Genomic DNA, 12,702 nt, shown 5'->3' with positions numbered 1-12,702 from the left:
CCTCCACATTTCACCTCATTTTCTAGTTATGAACAGAAAAATGCTGTTGTGAAAGCTATGGCTCATTTTATTTTCTAAGAATTTATCATTAGTATGTAAAAACACAATTGATTTTTATATATTGACCATTTATGCTGTAAAATTCACTTATTCCAGTAGCCTTTTTTGTACGTTTGTTAGGACTTTTTCTCTGTATGTAACGTTGCCTGTGAATAAAGACAGTTATACCCACACCATTTATTGAAAGGACTTTCTTTTTAGTTACAGAATTGTTTCAATACCTTAAGTGTGGGTCTGTGCTGGATCTCTTCTGCTCCACTGTTTTGCTTATCTCTCTCTGTGCCAATACCATGGTCTCTTAATGACTAAAAGAAAAAATACCTGCTGGTATTATTGGGAGTTTGTAGATCAATTTGGGGAGAATTGGCAGAGCCTTGCAATCTGAGAACGTGGTATTTCTTTTTCTTGCTTTATTTCCTTGGCTAGTGTTTAAGTACAGTGTTTAAGTCAGGAGAGCAGACCTCCTTGCCTTGTTTCCCATCTTAGAGGGAAAGCATTCAGTATTTCACGGTTAAGTATGAGGTTAGCTATAGTTTTCTCATAGATGCCCCTTATTGTGTTGAGGATGTTCCTTCTTTTCTAGGTTTGCCAGAAGTTTTTATCATGAATGGTTGTTGAATTGTGTGAAGTGGTTTCTCTTTATCTATTGAGATTATCGTATTCTTTTTCTCCGTTCTCTTAAATATTATTTCTTCCAATATTTTTCTGTCCCCTGCTCCCCTTCTGGGGACTCCAGTTACTCAACTGAGACTTCTGTGGGGTTTTTGCCTGTATTTTTTCTCTCTGCTTCATTTTGGATATATTTTATTTCTGTGTCTTCAACTTCACTGTTCTTTTCCTCCACAGTATCTAATCTATTAATTTTTTTTTCCTTTCAGATGTTGTATTTTCTGCTCTAGAAGTTCCATTTGATTCTTTTTTATATTTTCCATTTCTCTCCGTATGTTCATGTTTTCTTTTAAATCCTTGAATATATTATATTAGTTGTTTTACAGTTCTCTGCTGATCCCATCATCTCTGTCAGTAGGCCCAGAATCCTGGGTCTGATTCTATTGACTGACTTTTTTCCTGCTTCACATTTTCCTGCTTCTTACAAATCTAATAATTTCTAATGGATGCTAGACATTGTTAATGTTATGTAGTTGAATATCTGTATTGTCTTCCTTTAAAGAGTATTGGAGTTTGTTTTGGCAGGCTGGTAATGGACTTGCAGATCAGCTGGATCCTTTTGAGGCTTTTTAAAACACATATATTGAAATATAATTCGCATACTATGTTGGATACAATTCAGTGGCTTTTAGTATGTTCACAGACTTGTGCAGCCATTGCCACAACCAATTTTAGAACATTTTGATTACCTCAAAAAGAAACTCCACCCCCCCTTAGCTGGGACCCTCGTCCCAACCCCCCATCACCTCCAACCCTGGGAACCACTAATCTGCTTTCTGTCTCTCTAGATTTGCCTATTCTGGACATCTCATAGAAATAGAATCCTACAACGTGTGGTCCTCAGTGACTGGCTTCTTTAGTGTAATGTTTTCCAGGTCCCTCCATGTGGTGGCATGTATCAGTACTTCATTTCTTTTCATTGCCAAATGACATTTCCTTTTATGGATATACCACATTTTACTTATCCATTCATCAGTTGATGAACATCTGAATGGTTTTCACTTTTGGGCTGTTGTAAATAATGCTGCTATGAACATTTGTGTACAAGTTTCCTGTGGAGATAAGTCTTCGTGTCTCTTGGGTATAGACCTGCGAGTGGAATTTGAGTCATATGGTAACTTATGTTAACTGTTTGAGTAACTGCCAGACTTTTCCACAGCAGCTGCACCATTTTACATTCCCACCAGCAGTGTATGAGGGTTCCAGTGTCTTCCCATCCTCATCAACACTTGTTACTGTCCATCTTTTTGATTATAGCCATTCTAGTGGGTGTAAGGTGGTATATCTTGTGATTTTGATTCACATTTCCCCGATGGCTAATGATGTTGAGTGTCTTTTTTCATGTGCTTCTTGGGGGGCTGGTTTTTAAGCTTTGTTAGGATGTTACTCTTTACTCTGACTGGTTTAGTTGCTTGACTTCTGGAATCTCCATGGAATTCCCTGGTTGTTCAGCAAGTACTTTCCACTCTGACTGCTCAGAACGCAGATGTCTTTCCGTGTAAGTCTTTGCCTGGCCCCATGTGGTTGCACTCCGTGCATGCCCAGCTTCGTATTCAGTTAAAAACTAAAGGAGATCTCTGTGCAGCCTTCTCTTCTTTTTCTGAACACCTCCCTCTTGTCTGGTGCTCTGCCCTGCAAATTCCATTTGGCTCAGTCGCCCAGACTTTGACTTCTGTCTCCACAACTCAGTGAGACTGTTGTGCTCTGCTCAGGGCCGGCTGACTGCGCCACGGTCCAGAAAGTGCCTCCAGAGAGAGGAGGCGATTGTGGGGCTCCGTTTGTTGGCTTCCCTTCTCTTAGGATAACAGTCCTGTCCTGCCTGTTGTCTGTCTGAAAACAGTTGTCTCACATGTTTTTTCCCACTGTCTAGTTTTTTCAGCAGGAGACTAAGTGTGGTCTTATCTACTCCATCATGGCTGATAGAGCTCTTTTGATATTTTAGGCATGCCTCTTTGCAGTGTTTTCTTGTGGTTGCTGTATGGATTTCAGTATCAGTTTCCACTTAGCGCTATCTATTTAGAGTTAATATTGAATTTTTTGCATAAAATATTGTTTCATTTAATCTGCCCCTATCATTGTTGTTTTAAACAAAATGAAGAGTAAGAGGAAAAGATGTTTACAGTTTTTTATGTTAACCTTCATAGGTTCATTCTTCATTTCTCATTCTTTTGTGGATCTGAGTTGCCATCTGGTGTTATGTCCCTTAGTCTGAAGAACTCCTGTCAGCATTGTGTAGTCCAGTTCTCTTGGTAATGAATCATCTCAGTTTTTTGTTCCCCTGCCAGTGTCATTATTTCATCTTCATTTTTCAAGGGCAGTTTTGCTGTTTTACAGAAATTGAGTTAAGGTGTTTTTTTTCTTTAGCACTTTAAGGATGTACTTTGGTTGTCTTTTGGCTTCCCAATGCTTCTGATAAGAAGTCAATATAAGTTTCTATCCTGTCTCCTCTACGTAATGCGCCATTTCTTTCTGGTTCACGATTTTCTCTTGACATTGGATTTCAGTGGTAACTGGGATATGCCTAGGTGTTGTTTTCTTTGTATTTCTCCTACTCCAAGAATGTTGAGTTTCCATGATCTTCTAAGTTGTCTTTTCACCTAATTTGGGAAGTTTCTGGCTGCTGTTTCTTCAAGTACTTTTTCTGTCTGATTCCTTCTCTCCCCCCAGCGGGGACTTCAGTGACGTGTGTGTAGACCACTTGATGGTGTGCCACGTGTCTCTGAGACTTTGTTCATTTTTCAGTCTTTAGTATAATTGTTCTTCAGATTGGATAGTTTCTGTTATCTGTCTTAAATTTGCTAATTCTTCCTTCAGTGAGTGCCAGTCTTATTTTCTTTTCTTTCTTTTTTTTTTCCTGATTTTTCTCCCTGAATCGCCCCAGTACATAGTTGTATATTTTAGTTGTGAGTCATTCTAGTTGTGGCATGTGGGACGCTGCCTCAGTGTGGCCTGATGAGCGGTGCCATGTCCACGCCCAGAATCCGAACCAGCGAAACCCTGGGCCACCGAAGCGGAGTGCACGAACTTAACCACTCGGGCACAGGGCCGGCCCCTGCCAGTCTTATTTTCAAACCCCATTCCTATTGAATTTTCAGTGATAATGGGAGCTTAAACTTCTTTCTAAAATTTTCTATGGTTGATTTTCTACAAAATGGAAATGAAACTTTTAAACAATAATTTTCATGTGTGTTTTGGAAAGAACTGCTCTTTATAATGAGAACCAAGGCTGCTACTTTTCTTATCAACCACTGTATTTACACAAATACAGACACTAGATACCTTTTTTCCTAACCATTAAATTTTGTACTCAAGAGCCAGTGGTTGCTTCCTCTCCACCTTTCGACAGAGCCTGGTAGAATATTGTTCACGCTCGGTATTGGTGATACTTGTTGTTTCTCCTCTCCTTCTAACCTGATCCGTTAAGTTTCTCTTTCTTCCTCCTCCTCATTGTAGGTATTTTCAAAGGCTTGGCCTAGGGCTCTCTGCTCTTCTGTGTGACATCTCTTCTTTGGAAATCTTAATCCACTTCTTTAACTTCACTTTCACATTCTCCTTCCCGTCCTTAGTCCCTGCCCATTGAAATTCTAGTCTTTCAGAGTCCCACTCAAGTATCACCGTAGAGATGGAGAGTTCCCTATATTAGTCTCCCTCAGGCAGAATTAGTCACTATTTCAGTGCTCCCCCATTAATAACCTTATGACACTTTTCATATTGTATTCTGATTAGTTGTAAGGCGGTGTTTCTCAACTGGGAGTGATTTTTGCCCCCCAGGAGACATTTGACAGTGTCTGGAGACATTTTTGGTCATAGTTGGAGGAAGGGTGGGGTGGTTCTACTGGTGTCTAGTGGGTGGAGGCCAGGGATGCTGCTAAACATCTTACAGTGCACAGAATGGTCCCTACAACAAAGAAACATCCAGCCTAAAATGCCAGTAGTGCCATGGCTGAGAAATGGTGTTGTAGGAGTATCTCAGTTTCTTGCTAGATTTTGAGTTCTTTGAGGTGGAGACTGGATCTTACTCATCTTTGTACCTTACGCACACACATACACACCATTCCCATCGTGCCAGGGCCAAACACTCCTGGTTCATAATAGACCCTTGTGTTAGTTGAATCATGTCCATGATGGTGACTATAGTTAAAGAGCTGAGGGGTTGTACAGACAGAGAGCAGAGAACCCTCCACTCGGCTAAGCACTGGCTTCATCTCAGAACTTCCTAGGGACACTTAGACCAGTGTGTTCTACTTTAGACTTTGTTAAAACCATATCCTCATCTTCCCTTACCCTCAGTCAGGCTTTATTCTCTGTTGTGGAGATTATCATTCAGTCACCTAGCATCAAAATTGGGGGGCTTTTTATTTCTTCATTCATCTCCATTTCCTTTATTTGATTAATGTCTAAACCTTTGGTTCTTCCTTCCGGTTGCTCTTGTATTCCCACAGTCGTTGCGTTAGACCTAACTTACCACCTGAGACTTGGTTTGGCATCTGGCCCCAGTGCCATGAAAGTCAGCTTCTCCGAGCTTTCTCTCCCATCGTCCACAGCTCACACCTGTCAGTGCTGGCCCAACCTTCTCTCCCAGACTTGGAGCCCGCCGTCGCATCGGGTGCTTAAGTCAGCATCAGGCCATGTCATTGACCCATCCATCACTCCTGTCCTCCAGCACGCTGGTCTCCTGTCTGTGTTCCATGAACACGAGGAAGTCTGTTTCCTCTCCGGGCCTTCACCGTTTCCCTAAAGCCCTCCCGTGGTGCAGGGCCAGGCTGGAATCTGCCTCCACCCCATTTTCCTTGCCTGACCCCTGTTCATCTCTTCTTTCTCTGCATCCCTGCAGAGATAACCTTTTAGATATGAGCTGATATATATTCTTTCTGGAGTTGTCAGTGACGTTTTTACATAGACTGTCATAATATTCCTGCCAGCTGGATTTTAAGCTTCAAGAGGAGGCCAGGTTTTCTTATTGCTGATGTCCCCCACAAGTCCCAGGAGAATGCGACCTAAGGTGTAATTTTTTTGTTTTGTTTTGGTTTTTTGGTGAGGAAGATTGACCCTGAGCTAACATCTGTGCCAGTCTTCCTCCATTTTGTATGTAGGACGTTGCCACAGCATGGCTTGATGAGTGGTGTGTAGGTCTGTGCCCGGGATCTGAACCCATGAACTCTCATGTCTCTCATGTTCTCCTCACAGAAGCTGAATTTGGAGGGCCTTTTGATGCAGTTGTTGAGGAAGGGAGAGATGGTTAGAGAGGTTAGGTAATTTGGACAAGAATAGCAGCTGAGAAGAGGCAAGGCTGGTGTTGAGATTTGAAACAAAGCTGAGCGGCTCCCAAATGGCTTTGTGTTACCGCACACTGTTGGCCCTTCCAGGCGGTTGACCCTTTCTGCTCTGTGACTGTTGGCCCTTCCAGGCGCTTGACCCTTTCTGCTCTGAGAGGACTGCTTGCTATGGTCCAGCACAAACTGACCTAACGACTGAATTTTAGCACATGATTTAACCAGTGGCCCTTTTTTAAATTCAAGATGCTAAGAATCTTCTGTATCCTCAAAACCAAGGAAAGAGTATATATGTCTGTGTGTATGTTTTAAAATTTAAGTGTATCAGAAATTTTCAAATTAAATTAATGAAAATATAGTATTATACTGGTTTATTATATTTCAAGTTTATAAAAACATTTATCTTCAAAGAAATGTAGAGCATTTTATATTTCTCACATATATTTCCAATATTCTGAATTATCTTGACTGTTTCCATCTGCTGAATTATGGGACTCAGCAGCAGTTATGAAAGAATTTCTTTTTTTCTTATTGTATGTGTTAATATTTGTAAAAAAGAATTTTTCTTATTTTCAGGTACAGATTTATGAATTAGAGGAACATAAGATTGAAACATGGAGGGGTAAGCACTATTGGGTGTTAAAAATCTTTTAATATCAGGGGGAAAAGTTCTACTTAGTTTATAAAATATGTTTTAATTTCACAGATCCTTTTCTTTCTGGTTAATAATAAATACGTTCATTAAAGCATTTCTTTCTTTCTCTCTTACTTTTGATAGTATGCCATACCACTATAAACATTATCCATTCTGTCTAACAGACATTTATAGACAGCCTAGAACAGTTCTGTCTGCAAAGCCTGGGGAGATAAAGATGAGTAGGCTGACCAGTGCCCCAGTCTCCACCCCGCAGTGAAGCCACGTTCACTACTAAGGATTCCCCCCAAACTCGCCTTTGGATGAGAAATGCACCAGAGGAGTGCCTAAGATTAGCAAAAGCAAGGATCTGTTCTTATTGAAATTTAATAATTATTTCTTTACAAATTATGGAGAAACATAAAACAAGTGAACCTTAAAGTAGATGATTTGGATCAAATAACATGAAAATGACTTCAAGATTGCTTTCTTTTGTTTGTAACATTTAAGTTCATCCTTTATCATCACAATACCCTTTTCTGAAATGGAGCCATTTTTTAAATTCTAATTTTACGATTGTGAAATTGTTCTGTCCTAGTGAGACCTGTCACGCTGGCGTGGTGGAGAGGGGGCAGAGGGCATGCCAGTAGGGATATCAGGGGTCCAAGCCTGGACGGGATCCCTGAGGAGCTCAGTCTGAGACTGAGGGGAGCTCAGGGAAGAGCCTGGATAGAAATGGAGGGACCATTTGAAGGAAAATTTTACTTTAAAATTGAAGGTTAGCTTTGTACTTCCCGTAATCTGCTTGGTATGATAAGCAGCCTTTGTGACTGGCTGCACCATCTGGACATCTGCTGGAATTCTCTAAGGGGGTGGGGGCTCTTTTCCTTCCGTGTGATTTGGAAGTTTTATTGAGTGATGTGTTTGATTTATGACGGCTTTATCAAGTCAAACAAAGTCAGTCAACATGGGGTCCATATTTTAGCACTGCCTATTGTGAAGTGAATATATAACTTAACACCAAGACAGGTACTTCTTATCACATTCTGCTGTATGAGTAATGTTAGACCAAAATTTAAGTATATTTACATTTTGAGGTTACATGGTATTCAGTAGTAATAATAACAATGTCAAGATATTCTTGAATTCCTTCTGTATAGAAACTTCAGCAAAGCCAAGTAATTACAGATAATCTTTAATAAGATAATTTCCACGTAGTAGAAAGATGCCCAAGATGCAGACTTTGAGCATTAGTTTGGTAAAATAGAACTTAAGAACATTTAAAGAACAAAGTTTATTATAACTTTTATTTTATCTTTTAACTTAGGAAAACTAGTTTTGAAGGATTTCATAAATGCTTCATCTCTTGAGGGCGATAGTAACTTGGCAGCATTCTAGTGACCTCTGCTGCTATTGCTCTTTTATCAGACTTTTTGACTTCTCTTCTGATTTTTACAACATCTGTTGTAGTACTGTTTTTAAATATCTAATTTTTCCACAAAGGCAACATCCTGAAAACAGTTTGGAAGTTGTTTAAAATAGCCATAACTATAATTGACACAACAGTTTTCAGTAAATTAAATATATTTGATTTGGGTTTTTAATCCTTCTAATTATTATCTGTAAATTGAAGTGTATTTTAATTTATGTAATAATTGTGAACAGCAAATGCGTTACTAATTGCATATTTTCTTTCTATAAATACAGAGCTTTATTTACAAGAAACATTTAAGCCTTTAGTGAATATATCTCCAGATGCAAGGTAAACTTGTAAGATTTTTCTCCTTTGAAAACATTCATTCATTCAGATTCATCTGTTTTGTTACCATGATTGATTGATAGATATTTTTTATCTAGATAGGGGCCAGCCTCCTTAATTCCAAATACTAGATTCAGTCAATTTAAGACAATAGAAATCACAGCCATTGCTGGTCCAAAGGATTGGTGGTGGACTAGGAAGATGGTCATACTAAGCAGTTTTAAAGTCCAGATTACCTGCCACAGAAACCACCTGGGGAGCTTGTTAAAGTTGCAGGTTCCTGGGCTCCACCCCCAACCTATTAAATCAGTCCTTGGAGGGTAGAGCCCAGGACTGTGCGTTGAAACAACTCCCCAGTGGTTCTGACATACCCTGAAGTTGAAAAGTCAGTCTTTATTGGACATGTGTCCAGAGGTGGTCAGAAGAGTGGGCTCTCCTCTCAGTAGTCTTCTAGCGCGTCTGTTTTGATCCAGGCCTTCTGGGATGGTTCTGATACATTTCCACATTAATGAGAAAGCATTCTTAGAACTCTAGAGCACTAGCAAGAAAAAGTGGAGTATCGATTTACATTATTTCATTTCCAAGTCCTAACAAACAGATACCCCCACCATGCCTCCTTGCTGGTGGTCACAGCAGAGGCCAGAGGTGGGCTAGCCAAGCAAGGAAGCAGCCAGCAGGCTGCATCAAGTCAGAGTGGCCCATCCAGGGGGCTACGCCACCGCTCCCCTCTTCTGCTCATGTTGTCATCTGTTAGCTTTCCTAGGGGTTAGCTTCTGTCATTCCTCAAATAAAAGCATTAAACTATTAAAGCACTATTAAAAAAACTCTCCTAGAGATTTGTAGCTCACACTTATATTTGAGATTTATTAACAAAGATTGTGAAAAGTTAAAAAATTTGCTGAGATCTCCAATTTAAAACTTTTCCAAAACGCTGTTTCAAGTCAATCAACCTTTGTTATTGTGATATAAAACACTGAAAATTCTTTTAAAGCAGGGGTGGTCCAAAGTTTTCTAATTTTTCCTTAAAGCCTCCTAACAACTTTAATGGCTTTTCCCACAGCCTCTTCGATGCTGTATACTCGTTGATCAAAAATAAAATCCACAGATTGCCAGTTATTGACCCTATCAGTGGGAATGCACTTTATATACTTACCCACAAAAGAATCCTCAAGTTCCTCCAGCTTTTTGTAAGTAGTTTTTAGTGTTTCTAAAGACATAGTTGCATCTACTTTAACTAATTTACTTCAAGTAAATTGGCTCCTCTTACCTCAGTAGAAGAAACTGTTAATTTTGAGGTCTCCATTTCTAAACTTCAGTTTCTCAACCTGCTGCTGTTTGAATTGTACTTTCTCAAAGTTGATTCCAACTGAAAAGCAGTCACCTTTCAGTGCAAGTATCAAAATAGTAAAAACACTTGGAATTCTCTATGTAAATTAGAATATTTTATCACCTAAAATATGTGCAGAAATAAAGCAATTTGCAAGTCAGATTAAGAAACTACTACAGAAGATGAATTGAGCCAATATAGATAGCAAATTACCCTATGATGCTTTACTGATATCATGCTTTTAGAAACATAGATTCGAAAAATACTGTCCCCAGGATTATCTTCTTATTAACTGCAGCAGTGATAGAAAACCCAAAGCAAATAAAATTTTGGCTAGAGACTATACCATGTTGGTCCAAATTAGGCTATATTTATCTGTAGGTTTTCTCAGCTGCATTTGGAATGAGATGGCTTCATAATCATCCAAAACGTGGAACCTCTTGGTCAGCAGTAGTGAGGCTCAGAAGGACCAGAGTGTTTACAGAGATCTTTAATTGTTTCCTTTTAATTACATGCACTGAATTTGAGGTTATAAGTAATTGGCCAACTAGAACCAGTAGGAGGCCTCATTCATGGTTCAGAAGAGATCATTTGAAGTTTTTTTTTTAAGAATATAATAGACATTAAAAACCTACATCAAATTAGCTTTCCGCTTTCCTTCTCCACAGCTTCAAATAAGGAGGTAAACTAGCGTGCAGCGTGATGCCGAGGAGCCAGGGCGGCTGCTCCCGGGACGCGGCCTCACTCTGCTGGACAGAAGCACAGAGGGTTTAGTGATGGGGAAGAATACCTTGTCCATCAGACCAGTCCTATATTTTAATAGTTTACATGTGAAAATAACACTCTTCATGTTTAAATAAATGCTAAGCAAAAGGTAGGAAGGAGAAGTACAATTTTCAAAAAAGCATGAAGTTTGGTAAAGAGACAATCCAGGGAAGGAGAATTAGCGATGGACGGGTATTGTTGTTCGGACTTCGTGTCTCTCGTGCACAAGCTCTGGGTCGGCTTTTGCTGCGCATGCAGTTGCCTCAGTACGAGGCCTAGTAGGACCCAGGGCGGGGCTGTGTATTCAGGGCGCCCGTGTGCCAGGCTCTAAGCCCATTTACCCCTTAGAGTAATAATTTTGAAATCACGTTAATCATGAGAGCGAAATACCGTTTAGCGTTTACGCTGTGTCCAGCACTGTCCTAAGCACTTCACACGATAAGCTAACCCTCGCCACCACCCTCTCAGGTAGGTACTTTGATGGATCCCGTTTATCAGTGAAGAGACTAGGCGAGGTTGAGTAACTTTGTCACTGCTGGTAGTGGTGGAGCAGCATCTGACCCAGCCAGCCGCCCCCTCAGCCTCCGCGGGGTCCCCCTGCCCGGCCCTCTCGGGCAGTGTTTAGCTCCTCTGTGCAGAGGCACCTGGCTCGGAGGGCGAAGCGTGCACAGTCCCCCAGGTGGTACGCGGTGGAGTTCCAGCCCATTTCCACGGCCACTGCCGCAGGAGGAGTGACAGTTTGTCGGGCCTTTGGCATCTTTCTCTTCTATAGAAAGTAGGGGAGGTTGCTTCTGCCAGTACTGCCTTCTATTTGGGCCAATATGGTAATTAGAGTCATGCTATTGGAATAGTCAGCCAGAGGTTTTCAGATAAAAAACACAGAATTTTAAATAAATTTCAGAACCTGATTTTTACTGAATTGAGATCGTTTTCTGAGAACAGTGGCGTTGCCCTGGAGACAGGGGACAGTTAGCCTGAGCGTGCAGTGTGGAACGGGTTGTCCTGCATCGACATGGGCTAGGTGACCTAATAGGTCTTTCTTTTTTTTCTCTAAATTTCTAGGATTCTCATGATTTGAATATTGATGAACTCTTTGACTTGAACATTTTGTTTCTTCTAATTGTTCATCTTTTCCTGATAATTATAAGGTACACCAGGAGGATGGAATCAACTATACCCTTTATAAAAGGTGGATTTTTGAAACCATAGACCTTATTGTGTTTTAGTCAAACGTGATCCTAGACTTCTCTCTTCTGACTTCTCCCTCCTCCTCTAAAACAGCCCGTGAAAAGAAAAGTTCACTTGTAAAGTTTCTTTTAATTCTATTCAGTTGGCTTATTCTTTGTTCCTAGTAGACAAAAATTGGAGTCCTCCAGTGGAGAATTCAGGGTATGGAGGTGGGATGGGTGGGGACTAGCTTAGCCGCTCAGAGGCTTTGGGTTTGGAAATATGTGGGTTCTTAATAAATATTACTTAATGATGACAGCAGGCCCAGGAATTTAACGTGAATAATTAAGAATAAAGGATTCTTGGTGGCTTGTGGGTCTTAATTTCCAAACAGACCTGTTGTTCCCTTCTTCTGTCCACTTTTTCAGTAGGTGGAGAGAAGGGGAAATGTTAGCAATGTTAGTGCTTTGCAGTATTTTACTAAGTGGTTAAATATAAGCGTTGACATATAAACTGATCTGAACAAGAGACACAATTCTTCTGTGTAACATTTCCATCTTAGTTCAGACGTCCAGGTAGATCGTTAGAAAAGACTAGTTTGTTGCACATAGTTTTTCATTCAAGTGTGGACATGTGAACATTGAAAAGGTCCCTTCTGGCTCTAGAGCATCTGTGTTTATCTTGCGGTTTAGATGTCTGATATGCCAAAGCCCGCCTTCATGAAGCAGAACCTGGATGTACTTGGAATCGGGACCTACCACAACATCGCCTTCATACACCCGGACACGCCCATCATTAAGGCCCTGAATGTCTTTGTGGAAAGACGGGTGTCGGCCTTGCCTGTAGTGGACGAGTCAGGTCTGTGTGTTTGGCCATCCCAGTTGAACAGAAACGACTGTTTGTCTCATTAGAGTAAAATTATTGTTAAATGACTCAGCCTATCAGATAATGGAGGAAATGAAAATTTAGATATGGTGAATAAATTCAGCACCAGGGAGCACTCAGGATAATAAGAATTTTAAACTGGCTTATTTTCACATTTTCCTTT

General features: G+C 40.4%; 1 protein-coding gene across 30 annotated transcripts in view; it reads left to right on the top strand.

The window, feature by feature from the left end:
* PRKAG2 (protein kinase AMP-activated non-catalytic subunit gamma 2) overlaps window positions 1-12,702 on the top strand; it is a 280,128-nt gene that overhangs the window by 251,367 nt on the left and 16,059 nt on the right. For all 30 annotated transcript variants that reach the window (XM_070264151.1, XM_023638732.2, XM_070264170.1 and 27 more), the window contains 4 exons: window positions 6,579-6,624; window positions 8,344-8,398; window positions 9,456-9,582; window positions 12,347-12,512. In XM_070264151.1, coding sequence (XP_070120252.1) covers window positions 6,579-6,624; window positions 8,344-8,398; window positions 9,456-9,582; window positions 12,347-12,512 — 394 coding nt within the window. The remainder of the gene's footprint in view (window positions 1-6,578; window positions 6,625-8,343; window positions 8,399-9,455; window positions 9,583-12,346; window positions 12,513-12,702) is intronic.

Source organism: Equus caballus, chromosome 4 (genome assembly GCF_041296265.1).
Source record: "Equus caballus isolate H_3958 breed thoroughbred chromosome 4, TB-T2T, whole genome shotgun sequence".
Taxonomy (NCBI): Eukaryota; Metazoa; Chordata; class Mammalia; order Perissodactyla; family Equidae; genus Equus; species Equus caballus.
This window is presented reverse-complemented; position numbering and strand designations above follow the sequence as displayed.